The sequence below is a fragment of the Fundulus heteroclitus genome, chromosome 6 (assembly GCF_011125445.2).
Source record: "Fundulus heteroclitus isolate FHET01 chromosome 6, MU-UCD_Fhet_4.1, whole genome shotgun sequence".
NCBI lineage: Eukaryota > Metazoa > Chordata > Actinopteri > Cyprinodontiformes > Fundulidae > Fundulus > Fundulus heteroclitus.
Window position 1 is genome coordinate 25023014 of NC_046366.1, and position 20258 is coordinate 25043271.

The window sequence follows — 20258 nt, forward strand, 5'->3', positions numbered from 1 at the left end:
AAAACATGTAACAGCCATGTTGTGCCATAAGGTAATATATAGCATCACAATTTTCTAAATAAGTTTCAATCCCACATTTTATTTGGCCAATTAATTTACACTGGCTTACAACCCTTTCAACCAGACAATCAAGTTTCATTCGGCATTGACATTTATGTGGAAAACAACATTCAAAGCAAGCATTTAGATGCATAATATTTTGATCATCTTCGTTCAGGGAATATAGACTATATTTTGTTATTAGTCTGCTTTGTTTTTACCTGCCCCATTTGGCAGTGTAGCCCTCAAAATAACGATGAGCACGGGAGCCCCGGGTGGACAAGACAGCTCCACAAGTCACTAACAATATTGTTATGGCCGCAGATAATGGACCTTTGTCTGCACTTACCCAGTTAGATCTCAGCGCCACATTTGATAAAGTTGATCAAGATATTCTCTTTGAAAGACTTGAACATACTGGGAAACAGTATAGGCCGTATAGGCCAGTTCAAATGTTGCTTGTCCATCAGTTTCCACTTTGTTTGTGTGAGCAATAGGAGGACCATATATCACGTCTGGCCTGGGAACACCTCAAGATTGTATCAAGATTGACTTTACATCCGCAGTCTCATCATGATTCAGGTGACCAAGTACTCCACTCACACCGAGCAATAGCTTTTAATGACTCAGGACAGTTATGGGTGGGTCACTGATTTGCATCTGACTCAGAATGGGCCTAGGAGGATGGGCCTCCGTGTCCTTAAAAACATCATTAACTGCAGGTTGCTCAAGTGCGAGCCGCCAGATTTGGCAAAGACTCCTGGATAGATGTTGAAACGTTTTCAGAACAAACTCAAAAACTCACCTATGTAACTTGAGAGGGTCGGCTCCGTCTAGGTTACAGCAGTCTGAACTCAAACTGCAACAACAAAACAAAGCCGATATGACACTTATCTGATCAGACATATTTTTGGTTCTCTGATGTAGGGTTTATATTCTAGAGGGGTATATGCAGCCTTGTCTTTACGAGTAACTCCATGACTTCTCGATCTGCTGGTCCAAAGTGGTCTGCTATCAGATTCTAAAACACAGAGACTAATTTTGCAACAGTGCAGTGTTGCTAGTCGTCTTCAGGGGCACTAAACCTGGAGGTTTACAGGTCTAGCTCCCCTAGTGGCTAAAAGTTACATGGTCCCTTTAATTAGGAACCATATCCTCAAAAAGGGGTTTTCTATGTTCAAGCAAGAATTCAGCTGCTGAAAAAAAAAGGATTTCTCTCTGCTTGTATCAAAACATTACGGCCGCAATCACTGGAAGAGACGAAGAACATGTTGGCTCAAGACAAACGAAGATCTCTCCAAATACCACCCAAGTCATGATGCCACCCACTTTGAAAGAAAAACAGAATCCATCATCATCCCCGCTCGGAGATGACTCAACTGTTGTGTCTCTGGGTTCGGCGTAGTGTTCGCTGGCTTCACTGGAAGCGTGCCTACTCCTTTGTGTAAGGACCCCGATGGGAGAAAGTCTGCGCTCAGTCCCCCTCGGGCAGTCAGATGACCCCAAAGCTGTCCTTAATAATCTCAGCATGATTACAGAGCTGCCGAGGAATTTCTCTGCTCTGCGCCTAAACTAACTTTGCCGAGATGCTCTCTTGGGGCCGAGCGCGTTTCTTCTTTCTCGCCTGCTGTCACGTGGCTCCGCTTTGTTGAAATACGACCTGCAAATACCAAACCCTGTCCTCTGCACCCACTCCAAACACGGCTGTGGAAAACGTCTCTTCTTTCCACTCGGTGTACGTTAAATACATATGGCGCGACCTGCCCCGTCCCAGCTTTACCTCCCTCTGCACTGGAACACATGTTCTCCAGCCAAATAAAAGATACCAGTCTAGATTTGTCTTCTGTGGCCTTTCAGGGCACAGTCTCTGCTTTTGTAAGCCCGAGAAGAATCCCTCCAGATGTTGACGTAAAGCTGCACAGCTGAGCAAACAGTTATTGTCTTCTCCGCAGTACGGCTTGTTTAAAATGACATATTGCTTTGAAAAAGAACAAAGCGTTCCCAGGAGCAGATTTATTGGACTCAAAAAGTTTAAAGGCTCCTTGGGACTTTTGGGTGCAAGTCGATAAAAGCTGTGAAAATTAAGTGAAGCATAAAAGTTTACGAGACACCCAACTCCCAAAACAAGAAGATAAATGACGCTAGATTCACTTGATCTGAAAATGATTACGCATTTTTTTTTCTTCACTTAAATAATTCTATTAGTTTTGTTTTATTAGAATTGAAGCTTAACAAACCAAAAACATTAGTCTAAAGAATCGGCCAGTGTGGAAAAAGATGACTACGTAGATATGATCAGTCCAAATACCATTCTCAAACTGTATCTTAAAGTAAGGCGAGAGACCAGTGTGGACACAGCATGGCAGAGAATGAATACATGAAGTTATGTTTCTTTCCATTTTATTGATAATCCTACTCTGAAAGGGGTTTTATTTTTTAAAAACTCCATGTTAATTTGCTTAACCTAGAGTCAACTAAGTTAAGCAAATTAAATGTATGGTGACCGAACATGACTCCCTATGTGATTTTTACCCGCAACTGAACATATATTGTGCAGTTCAAGGCATTCTTGATATATTCAGGGAAATACAATCGTTTTCTTTGAATTTCCCTATGCTCTAAACCGCAACCCTGATGAGATCTTAGTCTTTAGGTGGATTAAAATATTTATTTAGTCAAGCAGTCAGTCTCAGCTTTAGGCTTTCATGGCAGAAATCAGCTGCTGGAAAGATCTGTGTCTGTAAATATTAGCTCCAGTTCTCCAAGACAGACAGGAGACTGGAGATGGATAATTGGAGTAGGGGGGATTTCCAGACATATTTTGAGCCTTACACAATCTGTTCAGACCGGGAAGCAGCTTGGCAACTAAAGGTCCTGGTTTCTAGAGCTGAACATGATCTCTTTTTGTATAAAAACCCAGCATATGGGCATTAAACAGTGTACATGTTGTCCAATTACTGTTTCCCAGTCTGAAAGTAATAAAAAACATGTCTGAAGCAGTGATTTGTTTTATTTAAATGGAAGCATGATCCTCACCAGAGAAGATATTATTTTTCCTGCCTACATATTTTCTTATTGGCTATTTGAAACACTCTAATCCCTTTTGTAAAGTCACATTTTTCTGTGACCCTCTGGAGATTTTTCCTGGGATATTGTCCAGTTCTCCAACAAAGACAAAACATGCCAGTCCTACTTGGACTTATGAGCCCAACACAGAGCCCGGTAATAACTAATGAATGCAAGACGTGACAAGTCAGGATCCAGAGACGGGCTTTTTTTTTTTTAAAACATCCAACAAGAGGAGAGCAAGAAATGGCCTCAATTCATTCCTCGCCGGACACAAGATCCCGCCATGGTGCTTTCACAGAGATCTGTCAGCAAACATGCCATCGGTGTTTAAATGCAGCTCTGTTTGTGTTTGAGGCCGCAAGCTGCTCAACCGTATCCATCAAAGTAGAGCAGCTTAGTTCACCTAATGGTGGGAAAAAGAGATCTTCAGAGGACGCTGTAACAACACGCAATCATTTACATTGTTACGTTAAAAAAACGAAAATTAATCGCAAAAAAAACCTCAAAGAAAAATCCAAAAAAAAGGGGAGACAGTTTGATTCAACCAATTTACTTCACCTTTAGTCAGAAGCAAAATGTTGCACTTACAAATTCAAAGTTCAACAAAACGCATTGGTTTAAATGTAACTGTATCAGGCTTTCAACAATATTCTATTAACATAAAAAGTCTGCAAAAACTCCATCCTGTCCAACATGCGCACATCACGCATGTATTTCAGTCAAGAAGATTCACGTTCACTCAGTATTCCCATGAACGTCTTTAATTTGGGGCTTTTAAAGATTTATTTGAGCAGTTCTTTTAGAGAGATAAAACAATTAAACACTAGTGCTTTGTTTAATTTTTTAAAACAAGAATTGGGTGCACATGTTTGAATTTATTATGGATTCTCTTTAATTCATGCTTGGTTAAAGTCAGACTCAAATATACCTATACAATGTACTAATATTTGGTGAATGCCCCCATCAAACTAGAACCTAATCTAAATTATTTGTTGCCAAAAAGCTTCTGGTGCAGTTCTGCATGGATGTCTGTCCACTTTTCTTGATAGGCATAATAGGTTGGGTGTCCTGGTTCATATATTTTCTGTAGATCAGAGGTCTGGGGCTGGGCTAATCCAGAATCTTAATGCTAGCCTAATTTATTCATTTCATAGTATCAACTATCTAATCCAAACTATCGTTTGTGAATATTCTATAAGGAAACTAGTCACACTGACTAGGAACACCTCAAGTACCAAAAAGGCTTTAGTTTGCCATGAACTCAAAAATGATGCATCACCAGTGTCTCTTTCCGCAGCAAAGCCATTTAAACACTGACGAGAGGGTGATGACCGTGAAAAAAACCTTGGTTTTGATCAAATAACTACGTAATTATCAGGAGTCTGTTCGCTTCAGAACTGGAGGGGACCGATCTTTCCAAGCTGTGGCACCCAGACTGTGAAATGCATTACCAAAAAGTTGGAGGACACTTCCCGGAGTCCGACACCCCTAATCTACACCTTCAGTCAGAATGGAAATTTGCAGCTATGGACGTGGAATGAATAAATCCAGTATTATGCTGGGCCTCTTTAATGGCAACAACAAGGCTGTGGTCAAGGTGCAACTTGCTAAGGAAGGTTTATCAATGTGCTAGTGGAGGTTTATGCATGCGGTATATCAGAGGCTGTATGTATTATTTTATTTTTTTTGATGGGTTAATTAATATCTGTTTCAAATTTGTGCCTCCTATTATTGTTTTAAACCCTACTGCAGATGTTTCTTTTTTTAGCATCCCAATACAGTAATCCTCATATTGACCAATCAGCTAGACTGGGTGCTGGATCAAAACAGTAAAACACGCAAGTTAGACGTCACAATCATTTTTAATCCTGTGCAATGTGCCACGCCTTCTTGTTTTGGTGCCCACACATAACACAAAGCTTTGCGTTGTGGATCTACTATTCTATGTTATTTACCGAACAGTTTTAATAAATAATCAAAAGCCCAAATCAATCACAGGCATGATGACGATGGGTGTATGTAAATTTCTGACTGTACCTGCACAAGTAAATGATAAATCAGATGTGAGGTTTAAAGGAAAAGTCCCAGGATATTGTGTGTTTTCTGTACTGAGAAAAGTCTCAAGAGAAACAGTGAAGTGATTCTACCAAAAAACCTGATATTCCCTAAAAGTATTGAGTTACTCTGTTTAAACCGGACATTCCTTCATTATCACAGCTACTTTTGGTTGAGCCCGCATCCACCACCAGGCTGCCATGTTTGTGCAGCATATGCCAGAATTAACACTCAGAAGTTGTTTCAGCACTCTGATGCATGCAGCTTTTTAAATAAACCAAACTGCATATCTGTGGACGGATCTTGGAGGGTTCTAAGATTGTTTTCACCGGCGTTGGGTTCAGACTAAACAACGTTCTCTTGACAGTCGTCCAGCCTGGAAGATGGAGCCCGACCAAAATGCTGCTGGTTTCAGAACTTTCCACAGGTTTCATTGACACCAGTTAAAGTATCCAACTAACGCTGTGCACGTAACTCGAAGCAGAGCTAAACAAGAATGGGACAGGGCTAAGAACAAAGCAACAAAACAAAGATTTAAAGCAATTAAACAATATCTGAAAAGCAGGTGACAGTACTCGGATTTTCTATCTGTATGCAATGAATCATGGCAGATCTTTGGAAATGCATATGCAAGCGATTCTTATGAACTCACTAGTTTTATTCACAAAATTTTACACAAATTACTGATAGAGGATTTTTTTTCCTTAAGTTTAGATCTACCATGCAAACTTCACCAGTGGCCATTTTTTTGTTTCAATATCAGAATCCAGTACAGAGCAGACGTTCTGCTGCAGACATCCGGGAGCTGATGCAGGAGTTTAGGATTTTCAAGACCTAGAAATACAAACAGAGACAAGTGATTAATATAACAAAAAGTCTGTGTGTACACAAATATAGACACAACTGCACTTTGCATACTCATTATAGGTAAAAATGTTTTAGGAATATGGGGCATTTTTTTTTGTGTGTGTGTGTGTTTTTTTATTATTGTTCTGCAACAATAACTGTAAGTTTTAAAAAAAATAGTTTTTTTTTTGGTTGCAGAAACTAATATTTATTGTGTACATTCTGTAATCCACACAGTATCAAAACTATGCACCCAGACCTAAATATATACAAAAGTTAAACTAGATCCTTTAATAAGTGACGCTGAAGGTCGCAGACTGTCGTTTTACTTCTCAAGACCAGAACCGGTTATTAGCGATCGTTCCTGAGTGGAGCAGATACTTTCTCTTTCCTAGAATAAAGATTATTTATTTGCCTGCATTTATTGGATTAACAAATGCTCAGAAATATGGGTAAGTCCAAGCAACTCAATGAAGATCAGAGAAAAATATATATAAATGTGCACAACTATGGAAAAGTACTATACAATATGTTGGAGTAATTTCCAAACATCCGCCCAATCCACCTGTTCAAGTACAAGTCCGTACTTTGTTTCAGAAGAAGACCCAAACTGTGATGCTCAGATAAAAGTACATTGATTAAAATATTCACAGACAATTAAGAAAACAGCAATGCTCCAGTCTGCAACGAAAGAGAAACTGCTGCAACTTCTGCATCGCTGTCTTCGCCGATGCCAGTTTTACATCCCAACAGAGCGAGAAGGTGATGACCACCTTTCAAACTCAACACTTCCAAGCTCAACGGAAATTTGCAGCTGTTCCCCAGCAGAAACAACATGACTTTTAGTGAAGAGCTTTATGTTCAGATCAGAAACACATTCTTAGCTATGGGCTTAAATTGGAGGCTGTTTGTGCAAATTCTCGGTTATCTGGGTCATCAGAATAGCAGACAATTTTAGTTAAGTCTACAATGACAAGAAATCATGGTGAACAAGCATGGTGTGGACAGCGTCATACTGTGGGACTTTCAGCCTGTGGTGCTGGTGCAATGCTTATGTTACTGCAATGGTGTTTTCACAGGTCTGCCCAACAAATCAATCAGACAGCTGCAGAACGCTGCTGCTGGTGTTCTCACTAAAACCAGGAAGATAGAGCACATCACCCCAGTTCTAAAGTCCTTACACTGGCTCTGTGTTAGCCTCATGAGACCATCCTGATCTCGCGAGCTTTCAAGGTTTCACTCGCAGATCAGTCTGGCTACTTTCCGTTAAAGAAAATTTGGAGCCGTTCATCAAACGAACGTCCAATCAGCGTTGGCTTTGAGGCGGGTTGAGGTGTGACGCAACAAGAAGCGCGACAGTTCAGTCTAAAGAACATGGCGGCTTTAGCCGATGAAACTAGCGTTAGCGTGGGTATCGAGCAAGTTTTATCAGAATTACAGAGTATTTCTTCACTGAAAGAAGAGCAAAACACTGCTCTGGAGGCTTTTCTCAAAGGAAAAGATGTTTTTGCTCTTCTCCCGACTGGTTTCGGCAAGAGCTTGGTAGTTGTGTTTTCGTCGTCGCTGTTAGTACGTCATATGCTTCGTTGATCTGATTGGTTTATTTGGCCCGTCTATCACCAACATAGGCCAATCAGCTAACCAGTATTGTTGCCCCTTCCCAAAATTACTTCAACAGAAGGTTTCCAGATGGATATGCGGAGAGTCAGGTTAGGTCTGTGTAGCTCAGAGAATAGACTTTAAAATACTTCTGTTAGCTTATAAATCACTGAACGTCTTAGCACCTAAATACATTGAAGACCTGTTGTTGCTGCATCAATCCTCCAGACCACTCAGATCTTCTGGATCTGGTCTACTCTGCCTAGCCAGAACCAGAACTAAACATGGAGAAGCAACATTTAGTCCCTATGCTCCACAAATCTGGAACAAACTTCCAAAAAACTGCAAATCAGACGAAACGCTGAGTTCCTTTAAATAAAGATTGAAAACCCACCTGTTTAGATATAATAACAGGAACAATGACCAACATATTTGATGTGTATTGATGTTTTCACTTGTTACTGGTCTCACAACCAGTGACTGTTTCGATCTGTGCATGATGTTTTTATGTTTTCCTGATGTAAAACACTTTGAACTGCCTTACTGCTGAAATGTGCTGCTCAAAGTTTGAAGAATGAGGAAGGAAGAGTATGGAGTAAGACAGCTGTGAAAAGGATGTGATCATGATTCCAGCTGTTTGCGTTCGTATTCATATGTCTGTTAAAATATTGTACTCAAAATTCTGCCGTCATACATGAGAGTCTGAGAAATTGTGCCGGGTTAGGATTGTTTTTATGTTTGAATCAAAAAGCTGTGCGTCCAAAGTCTTGTAAATGCAACTCTTATTTTGAAAGTCTTCCCTGTTGTGGACATGAATTCCAGTTTGTTGGTATGAGTAGGCAAGTGTTGAAATTATGACACAGGGGGTCATAGTTCTAACTTGCACAACTTTTCAGACTCATGTATATGACAGCAGAATTTTGTGCGCAGTATTTTTAATTTGCATACAAATATGAATACAAATGGTTAGAATCATGCATACATCTTTTTGACAGCTGTCTTACGCCATAGAGAGGACTACCTCCAAATCATTTACTTAGAATTTAAATAAAACGGGGGCAAATGTAGGACCACCAGACCCAGAAGTCAAATTCAAAGTTCATGAAATCATGACAGCAAGTGGGTTTTCAAACAAGACAATGATCCAATAATTTATATCAACATCGTTTTTTAAAAAGATGAAATAAGCTAACAACAAGCTTGGGAAATGGCTTTCCCAAAGCCCCTCCCTGTACCAGAATATGGAACAAAAGAAAATCAACCCTATTAATTCTGTGAAGAACAACGATTAAACATTCAGGCAGATTTATACCAGAACCTACAGATGGCTACAAAAAGTGGGTGGTTGAGTTGAACGTTTAACCAAAGGTTCCTCACCAGGTTACCCATACATATTTGAGCCTTCAGTTTTTCTTCGATGCTAACCACCAAAATAAAATGAAGCAACTTGTTAAATAAACCAGTGATTTTGGCAGTCGAACGAATCTTTTTCATTTCAGATTAATTGAGTTTTTCCTTCATTCAATGTAAAAGAAAAATAAATTGTGTAATTACATGTATAGCACGTTAATCTTTTCATCACAGAAAGGTCTTTAAAGTATTTGTATAGTACCTTGTTATTCGACAGCCACGTGTCTGAACGTAAACGCCCGTGTATATGATCTCGCACCTCACAACGTTGTTGGTGAAGTCAGATTCCAGGACGTGGAAACTGGGATTGACTGTAACCTTCGTGAAGCAAACAACGACAAAAACTTAAACTTCCCTGCAGCCAAACTTTAAATATACAGGTCATGTTTGTGAATTCAACTAAAATATTAATTCTGATCATTGGCTCTTGGAAAAATAAATCCAAACCCATCACCTGTAAGATGTAGTTTCCTGGAGGGACGTCGGTGATGTCAATCCACTGACAGTCGATGTTGGCGGCGTAAGTGTCGTGGCATCCTGGGCTCAGTCCCTGAAAATACAAACCGATCAACTCTACTGCCTTTAAAACTGTGAACCTCTGACTACTGTTTTCCTCTGGGTGCTTCATCTACTGCAGGGTTTAGGCTAGACAAAAAGTCATTGGAAGAAAAGTTTTATAGGGAAACACCGAATAAGCAGTGCAGGATCACAGAGCTCAGTCAAGAGATGCTCTCATGTTTTAAGAATGTTTCGTCTTTATGTTGGCTAAGTTTAGGCGGCTAAAAAACATAGAAAAGGTACTCTGACAGATTTGAGAAAAACTAAAGTGTCTTAAGTGTGCACTAGTGAGCTACCTGTGGTTGAACATGGTGCTTTGATGCACTTTTCATACTTTATGATGCAGATTTTGCCAAACACAAACGTTTGTGTATTTTGTTTGATCTTATGCCACAGACGAGGAACATGTAATTGTGCAGTGAAAGGAAAATGATGCATGGTTTTCAGAATTTGTACAGGTTAAAATCTGAAATACATTTGCATTCAGTGCCCCTCAGTTAATACTTTGTAGGAGAAGGTTTTGTCTTTCAGGGTTTGCCTCTACACACAGGCCAAATTATTTCCCCCTATTCCTCTTTTAAAATTGCTGCAGCTCAGTTGACAATTTTCAGGTCTAGCCACAAGTTTTAAATTGGATTTGGGTCTAAACCATCCTATTGTAACTCTATATGTTTGGTGTTATTATTCAGCTAGAAGATGAACCTATGTCCCAGTATGAAGTCCTTTGCAGCCTCTAGCAGGTTTTCTTCCAGAACTGCTTTGAATGGAGAACAAGCGTACGGTTCTCCATTCATCTGCCCATGAAGTCGAACTAGTTTCAGTGTCCTTGCCGAATAAAACCCTCCCCAGAGCATATCACAGCTACCCCCATGTTTCCCAATGGGACTGGTTTGGCTGATGTATAAGTTTTGTTTTCCGGCCCTGTGGAGTTTAGCTTGTTAGCCAAAAGTTCAGTTTCGGTCTCTTTTGGAGCAGATTCTTGCACGTTTCCCCAATAATGGCTTATGGCAAACCATAAAGGCTATTGTTTTATGACATCAACCTGCTTTAAACTTTTCTACAACTTTATCTCTATTTATCCTGTGTTCCTTGAGCTCTGCGATGCTGTTTCTTTCCCAATATCCTCCAACAAACCCCATATATAGATACCACACGTTGGAGATTTAGCTTTTTTCTTTATTTTATTTCCTTTCCATTCCTATTAAAATCTGTGAGCTGCTTTGAGTTGACGTACGATTAGAGAAAAATCAGAATAAAAAGCATCTGTGCTGGAGCTTTTTTGGGTGTAACCTGACAAAATGTAAACCAGTTCAAGTGGTACAAATACTTTTAAAAGGCGTTTTCACTCCATTCTGACCACAATAGGACAAAAATACTGCTTAAATGTTTTTTTGGATTGGGCAGATCATTAAAATGTTTTACCAACTAGGCTATTGCTGGACAGAAAACCTGCTTGAGGGCAGCTGGAGGTCCGTTTATAGCGACCAACAGTCAGGCCCACCTGGACGTGTCTGTTTGTGCAAAAATCATAACAGCTGTAAAGTCTTGGCTGACACCGCTGGACAATTGATGTTGCTGGTACAGATCTACCTGTGTGTGAGATGTGCAAGCGTAGCGCCGCCTGATTCCAGGGTCACAGCCCGTGTCCTCCAGGCAGAAGCTGGCTTTGTGCCCCTCGGCCACTTTACGTCCAGAAACCATGTCCAGCAGGTCGTAGTTACTGAAGGCGTCCATGCTGTGGTAATGCCTGAGGATGCAAAATGAACCTAAAGTAACATTTTATTTTCCCTGGCAGCCTTCAGGAATGCATTTAGAGACACAGTTTTGTTGTTAGGACCATATTTTATGGTCACGGGGAAGTTTTCCTGGCTCGTCAGATCAGAACTACTTCATTTTCATTATTTCTACTTTAACCGCTGAGGAAACTCACTGATGGCAGCTGTGCCAGTCCCACTGATATCTGGGCTTGAGAGGGAGAAAGTCTGCAGTCCCTTGGTTCTTCACTTTCTGAGGGAATCGCAGAAGCACCCTGAAGTCGATGTCTCGAATGCCGGGCGCATACGCCGACCTTTGGATGGACGCACAGGAGAAAACAGGGGATAAGAAGGGCTGGAACGTGCTGCCGCTGGCTGGGATCCCAGGTGCAGCTTTCTTAAATGTATTGAAGCACAAATAATTTGTCCAAGTGAGCTCAATGCTTTTGGGAAAAATCAGCCCAGAACATTTATGTCTTGGCAGGACTTAAAGCTGGCCAACCACTCCTCCATAGGAAGATCAAACTGTTTTTACAACTTTACATATATAAATCCCCAAACTCTCATAACAACTTAAAGCTGGGAGCAGAGATGTTAGTCTTCCATGAGTTGAAGTAAAGGAAAGTCTCGTGTGTGCATGTTTGAATTACGGTGCCTACGTGCGGCCGTGTGCGTACTAGACCTGAATCGCCTTTGGAAACACATCTTACCTAGCCAGACAGTTTTCCTCTGCAGCACAGCGTAGCGCGTACATCTGCATGCGCTGGACATAAGTCCCTGCTTGGATGGCATAGGGGTCTGGAATGAGGTCTGGCAGTCCTGGGGTAGAGAAATTAAAAGGGAAAATGCAATGTTTCTTAATCCTTTCAGGATATATAGGCTGCAAACAGTTTATGAAGTAAACACTGGTGTAAATATAAGAAATAAATTATTGCATTCTTTATTCAGTCTTTTGGATCTTAGTTTGATTCAAAGACCTTTTTTTCAGTTCACACCATAGCTGTGGAAATTGTCTTTTAAATATTCAGAGAATTAGAGGACTCAAAGGACGATCATGGTTTTATCCAATTTGGGAACTCACTGTATTGGATCTCAGTTTTACTAAATAGATTAATCCTGATCAAATAACAGGTTAAAAATCTTGAAGCATATGTTGAATAATTGTTACTCCCTAAAGGAGGCATACGGCAAGTATTATTAATTATTCTGCTGGTGAAGATTCTCAGTCATCCAGGTCATGGTCGTTCCAAAAAAAGTAAAAAAAAAAGGCAACTGGACTTGTTTTTCGTAGTTGAAGACGTTTCGCTTCCTCTCCAGGAAGCTTTCTCAATTCAAAAAGTCTGGAGTAATGTGGAGTAACAAGCTTTATACTACTGTCCAAACAAAGGCCTTGTAATGGCTTACGAAACGTCTTCAACTACGAAAAACAAGTCCAGTTGCCTTTTTTTTTTACTTTTTTTGGAATATTAATTATTCTATTTTTTGGGACGACCTTTAAATATAGATATGGTTAAGTATTTACTATGGCATTGTGTACATAAAACCTCTGGATTATGTCAAAAATTCAAATCTTGGGTTAATGTTGTCAGGACAGATACTGGGTGGTTAGCCAATACATCCGTGTTTTTTCTCTGCAGATGATGCACTTGGCTGTGCCTGTGTGCATTTAACCTTGTCTTTAGCCTCGACAAAGCAATTTCTTCCAATGTATTTTCCTATTGGCCCAAGAGTTTCTGTGTTTATCTGTTTTTCTCCCCTACAAGAAGCCACTCTACCGCTATCGTTGAATATTTACTTTCTCTTTCACATAGAAAGTACTCCTGAACCAGTACTTATGTGTTTTTTAGGGGGTCTGCTCTGTCTTCCTAAACCCTCCGCTGGATAGTGGCAGATGACCGCTGGAACCGAGCCAGATGCTGGTGAAGGTTTCTCCTTGTTGAAAGGAAATATTTCCACTGTTCCTACTTGCATGTTCAGCCTGAGGTATTGCTGCAAAGTTAACAGGTCGATGCAATCAGCTGCAGTTCCTTAGATAGCAAACCTTTCCTCCCATCGACATAATGAAGTGTACTTGACTGTGTTATAATGATTGGGATTAAGGTTTTTTAGACGATTAAACTGAATTGACTGTAGTACATTTCTGAATGTTTCTGAATTTCACTTGTTTTGTAACAGATCTTAGGATTTTTTTTGTGAATTAGCTTCTTATTTCATCATCCTTCACAAGATGAAATAAGAATGGGTAAGATGGTGAAATTAAGTCGTATTAGAATATTGATGGAGTATCTTGGTTGTGTTAGTGACTTTAGTTCACACTAGAGGATCAAACTGTTCCCTTAAGATAAAATTAGTCATTTAGTGTTAGCAATAGCAAGCGCTAGCTTAGGGTGAGCATAATTTGATTTGCAAAAAAGGAGGACACTTGTGCTCAGTTGCACATTTCTTTGTTTTTTGATCATACTTTCTTTAACAAACCATATTTAAACACATATTTTATCTTATTATCTTTGTGTGTATCTGCAAGCTTCCATTTGTCTTTCACTTTGCTGCTGAGATGTAACTTTCCCCACTGAGGGACAATGAAAGTTATTTCTACGCTATTCTACTTATCACTTTTTTGATTGCTCAACAAATAAGCATGAAAGTCTTTGCAAAAAGCATCATTTGAAATTAGATTGCACATGCAGAATTGCCTTCAGTGACTCAACAGACAGCTGGATATACTTCCCAACTTATATAGTCACCACAAAGTCCATGGAAAGGTGAAACTGTGAGACACTTTATTGTTCTCCTGCTTTTGGAGAGACAAGAGAGACGGAGAAAAACTTGAATCATTTCCCAGGAATAATGTGCAAAACTAAATTAAGTCCTTTAAAGGTTACAGAAGGTTTGTAACGATAACACAGTATACTGGGGGGAATTAGTTCCCTGGTGATTTGCTTTTGCCCCAGTAAATGAAATAGAAAAGCAGAGTTATAATGTCAGTCTTACAAAACTATCATGGTTCCTGCTACAAAAAAATAAATAAATAGTTCCTCGTCAAAATAGAACAGCACTTTTACAACAGCCACAAGATGCTTTCACTGACAACTGTTGATGAAGTAAAAAGCAACATGCTGCATAGGTTATGATGAAAAAATAACTTTTATATTAGCTGTAGCATCAATCACTTTCTTATTCCTGTTGTGTTAGTTGATAAGCATTTTTTCCATGGTGTATTTATGTTGGCTTTGGTTGGTTTTGGGGTGACTCAACACAGCACATACGCTGAGTCTGTGTAGCTCTTAAAATGCTGACTCCAGCTGCAGTCTATAAAGCTGTCCCAAATTCTTGAATGGGTTATGCTTCACGATCCTTTCAAGACGACAGCCATGCTTGTGCACCATGTGCAAACTGCTTGTGCAGAACAAACAGTTTGCACATGTGCAGAACACTTTCCTTCCACTCAAATTTCCCATAGTACCCGTAGACATCGCTCTGTGCACAGCCAGCTTCTTTAGCTATGAGCTTTAGAGGTGAGAGAGGGGCCAGCGACTATTGGAAAAGTCAAGTCAGTCTTATTCAAAACTGTTTAGGCCATAACTTTTAGTTTTTTGTTTTTGTTTTATTCAGTTTTGTAGAGACACTGACCTTTAAGTTTTTTATCTGTAAGTAATAACCAAAAATGAACAGAAATAAAGGGTTGATATCACTCCGAGTAGCATAAATCTTTATATGAATTGAGATTATAAGTAAATAAAATTTAATTTTGATGGTATTTCATTTTATTGAGAGGCAGCTGTAAATGGCGACTTCCCGTGTTACATTCACAAAAGTCTTCTTACCTGTTGCTTAACAGTAATTAACCATTTTTATTGGAAAACAATTTGGCATTCATTTTAAAAGACCACCTAAATACATTTAGTGTCTTAATTTCAATTTCCACGAGGTGCTGCTTTACTTGAAAGGTTTCATCACGTTGAGTTAAAAATACAGACCCATTCAGAGCAAGCCTAGTCTTTACTCCTACTGAACTATTATCCAGTCAAAAGGGACACTTTTCAGACTCACCGTTTTGGAACAACCTCGTTCCGTACCCTGTGCCGGGCGGATGGCGCGTCCGGCCCACTGATCTGCCTCTGGTCGGGTACATGTTGTAGAAAACCGAATTCCTGTGCGTTTTAAACGGGTTCCGGGGGTCGTCGTTGACCATGCCCTCTCCATCAGCTTCGTTTGTTGCATACACACTCGACACTGGGAAAGGAGCGGGAGCCTCAGGTTGGCTTTCCAGAACTGGCGGATGCGCTGAGATCAACCGACCCGTCTGCGTCGGTTGCCTGGAGACAAGCATCCTCTCTGGCACTGCGCGTAACGCGCCAAGCCCTGGCTCCCCACGCACGGTTTGGGATGCACCGCGATGCGCAGCTTCTCTTCTGCCCAGCGTGTCTCTCAAAGTGCCCCGCTGAAGAGAATTGAAGCGCTGTGCGTCTGCATAGCTCACAGCCTGTCCTATAGGAGCGGCTCCTCTGTGCGCACCCGGCACATTCCTGGCAGCGTCCTCCCTCCTGCTGCTCAGGTAAACCTCGACAGGCCGCCAGACCGGACCGGAGCCTGGTTACTCTGACCCGGGTGCTCAGCCAAGCTGCTGAACCTGCCCGTATTCTGCCACTGGATGCGGTGCCTCCAGGGTCCCGCTGCGCGCTGCTGTCCAAAGGTGAAGGGAAGAAGTACTTGGAGGAGATATAATAATACAACAGACCACTTTGCCATGGCAATAAACTGGAGATCTCCACTAGTTTAAGTATATATTTACAAAAGTCAGGTGCACAAAAGCTGACAGAAGAGGACAGAAAGCGAAGACACGGTCTCAGTTCTCTATAAGCACCATGCCACTTAACAGCTGAAAATGAAAGGAGGGACGGACCGTGTCACTGCAGAGTAGTCCAATTCAACCATTTACCTTTAAGTCAAAAAACCAGGAAGATAATTAACCCATCCCTGCGTGGTTAGGTCCAGTTACACAAGGACGTTTGTTCGGTAAACTTTGCGCACGGGTGTGAACAGCAGTCATCCAAATGCTGCTTTCTGGTCTGGTTATTTTCCAAAGAGGGAAAATGCAGATTATTAAATACATTTCACTTCCTCCTGAGCTTTAGTCTTCCCATAACAATAAAAAATTCCATATATGGCATATTTTAGTGTAGCATATTCACGAAACATAAGGAAACCGCTCATGTGGTTTTATTTTCAGATGGTGAACCTCGATTTCCAAAAACTACTTTAGAGCAGTGAAAAATTGTATAGTTTATTTATTCATGTGTGGAAGACCTTTTACCCGACAGATCTATTCGGATTACAGATGTGGCCATGATTTGGCGCAGTTTTAAGAATTCACCAGTAGGCGGCGGCATGTCTTCATTTTCCCATTCTGCAAACTCTGGTGCTGCTCAGGAACATTTCACTCAACCTTTGCTGTGTAGATAACCTGCACACAAAAAGCAAAGTGCTCGTTTTGAAGAGGCATTGAAGAGGTAGATAATGATGACCACAAAAGGAAAGCTGTTTTTTTCACAGGGTTAGCTTAGTTTATGTTTAATATTTTCGTAGTAAGTAATAGAAGCGTGTTATAGAAAAAACTTTAAAGGGATGTATTAGGTTTTTTTTACATGTTTGGAAAGGATTGGGATTAATTTTCCACATAATAATATAATATAATATAATATAATATAATATAATATAATATAATATATTATATTATAAAATGACCACAGCTGACAGACAATTGGTACAAGAGTGGTAATGGACACCTCTAAGGGCATTATCCCACTTATAGTATGGTTACTTAGAAAATAAATCAATATTAAATCAATTATCAATACTTTAATGTTTGTTTGTTTTTTCGCCGTTTTTAACAAGAAGTGCCTGAGATAACTATTTAATATCCCACCTATTACCCAATGGTTCTACGACTGTGAAACTCCACTGATTTTTTTACTTACACAGGACAGGTATATTATGACGTATTCTGTTCTTTTTCTGGTCCGCTTCTCTTCCTGGCTTCCATGTTTGCAGGCTGCTGCTCTTTTGCCAAAATAAAATACCAAATGTTGCGTTCTGTTTTGGGAACTCTCATATGATTGGCTCAGGAACCAGGAAGTAAACACAGGCTACACACTGCATCCGAGTAGTTCCATACGGAAGCATATTGCTAATTTTGAAAGGAGAAAAACGTGACTAAGACGTTGTTGATGGAGAGGACCGATTGTTTAAAGGGAATGTTACTTCCACCCCAGGTCACAAATGAGAATGATTCTGGTTGACTTTACAGTAAATATCTTACTTATAGCTCCTTTAACTGATACCCTGCAGCCAATCACAATCGAGTACTCACCCAGACTATAATATAATATAATATAATATAATATAATATAATATAATATAATATAATATAATATAATATAATATAATATAATATAATATAATATAATACAATATAATAAAATCAAGGATCTAGAGAAGTAGATTTTGCAAATCAATTCAAATTTGTAGATTCTATGGGACTCCTGACTTGTTTCTGTGATTTCTTTATAGCTGCTTTGACCCATTGACAATATTGGGTATCGTTCATCTGTTAAATGTAGTTGGGAAGCCCCATATGGCCCTGAAAGGCAAGAGTATAGCCCAGTTTCACGGTTTAAAAAGGTCTGGTACGTTTCTGGCTAAATAATTAACCACTCTTATTAGAAGAATCAGGGCTGCTCATTTCAATTGATTAGTTTGCAGCCACAGACCAGGCTTTGTTATGTAGTCCATGAGTTCAGGGCTTGGGGGAGTTTTTTATATATATACATATGCATGAAGGAGTCATGGAGGGCTCAGTACTCGTCGTCTGTCAGATGGAATATCAGTGAGTGACTTTGCCCCGGCCAAATAGGGCATCAGCGTGGAAAGCTGTACTATTAATAGACAAAGAAACCTTCCTCCTGTTCTGAAGTCCAGCACCGCCCTGTCCTGCTTTCTGCCGCTGCGCTGATTTAAAAGAAGCACTGAGCCTCAGCACAGGTTTGGCACAAGACCTCCTGAGCAGGACATGTAACCCACAAAATATAGCCAGTAAGTATCAACGTAGAATTCCAAGGTTATTGTTGATATGTGTAAATAAAACCAAAAAAGTGCAACAAATTGTGTATGTACAAATAAAGTTTTTTTTTTTTATATATATACTGTAAATTGACAATGCTTTGAAATAAAGCAAAAGCTTTCTGATTGTTGTGATGGTACAGGAGCAGCAACAATAAATAATCCTTTTACACTTTGAATATATCAATCTAGGTATCCAAGGCTGCTCACAACTTTGCTTCTTGTGAGAAATAAAGAAGACGATGGTCTTAAAAGGGTTTTTTACCACAAGAAACTCCCCCCCGTTCATGGAATATACCTCTTGTGTTTCTCTGAGGCCTCTTTCTGCCATTCTGAGGAGTATAATGATAAATCCAGAGGGTTTACCACTGATCATGGGGAGACTAAGCAGGTGAGAAGCTGGAAAAATGCTTGGAAAAATATTTAAAAAAATGAATAAACTCTGCTGCTACCTTTGTATTCAAGCCAACAACGGCAAAAAAGGGACATGTGTTTTGAAGTAAATGCCTAATTAAAGTGTAATGTTACTGAATTATTAATGGTTTGACATGTCGTTTGGTGTGACATGTCTAAGTTATGTCTGCCTAACCTTAGCTAGTATGTGCCCGCTCAGCTCTCCTCATGTTTCAGCCACTAGCCACATGCTGCTCCGTCCATCTTCACGTTTTTCATTCATTTCGACATGTGACTGATTAGCGTTGCAGGCTTTAATCTGTGATTTATTGAGCTCGTCTCAGTTGGACTTTCATGATTACTGCCACCGACGTGAATGGTCGGCTTTGTGTTGAGGATATGTCTTGACCTTAATTTCTTTTATGAGAGCGGAGCAACAATAAAACTGCAATAAGTTGCTGGAAACAGTTTGGTGTGCTGGTTAGTGTAACAGCTTTTACTTTACAGTATTTGATTTAAAGCCTGTCTTTTTTCAGCCTTATACAAATATAATAATAATTTGGCGACAACTTATGTTGGTGTTTAATGTATTTTTTAATACATTGTGGGTTTTTTTTTTTGTTTGGAAACTGGCCATTTATGAAGTGCTGCTGTACTAAATCAAGTTTGGATGCTAACATCTGTAAATGCCTGGTGATGTACACGTTTGTCAAGCCACTCTCCAGTGTTGTTTTCAAGGTATTTTCTTTTGGATTATAGACCAAAATTGCACAGATATGGGAAATAATTATGAGAATTATAAGAACATTTGTTTATGTGTAGCTTCATGCTTTTTCTTTTGATTCCCTGACAAAAAAAAGCCCCCTCGAAATATGCAACTCGCATTGCTTCTATTGCTGTTTATTTGTTACTATATCAAAGGTATTCATTCAATTTAAACTTTAAAATATTGTATTTTTGGGGGGAGTTTATGTGAACAACCAACACAAATGGCCAAATAAATGGGTGATGAAATTAAATGACACATTGTTGTCTACATTTTTTGTACAAAAAAACAACAACATCAGCTATTTAGCATCTAGAGGCTGAATATAGTTCAAATAGTTCAAGCACAGTCAGATCTGAAGAGGAGTGTCCGCTGTAATTTTTAGAACTACCAAAAAAGTTCAATTAGATTCAGGTCTGGACTTTGACTGGGCCGTTCTAACACGTTAATATAATTTGATCTAAATGGAGCTTGGGCTGTGTGTTTAGGGTCATTGTCTTGCTGGAACGTGAGTCTCTAACAGGTTTTCCTTCCAGGATTGTCCTGTATCAATCTTTCCATCACCTCTGATCAGCCAGCCTTTCCCTGGTGAAGAAAAGCCTCCCCACAGTATGATGCTGCCACATTGGAGATTATGTCCTTCATGTCTT

General features: G+C 39.8%; 1 protein-coding gene across 1 annotated transcript in view; it reads right to left on the reverse strand.

Moving 5' to 3' along the window:
- Nucleotides 1–3642: 3642 nt before the first annotated feature.
- LOC118563467 (protein-lysine 6-oxidase-like) overlaps nucleotides 3643–20258 on the reverse strand; it is a gene marked incomplete in the record, with an annotated part of 89827 nt that continues 73211 nt past the window's right edge. Inside the window, 7 exon segments of the mRNA XM_036138413.1 lie at nucleotides 3643–5997; nucleotides 9221–9336; nucleotides 9473–9568; nucleotides 11167–11323; nucleotides 11507–11644; nucleotides 12041–12149; nucleotides 15381–15481. Of these exon segments, the coding sequence (XP_035994306.1) occupies nucleotides 5991–5997; nucleotides 9221–9336; nucleotides 9473–9568; nucleotides 11167–11323; nucleotides 11507–11644; nucleotides 12041–12149; nucleotides 15381–15462 (705 nt within the window).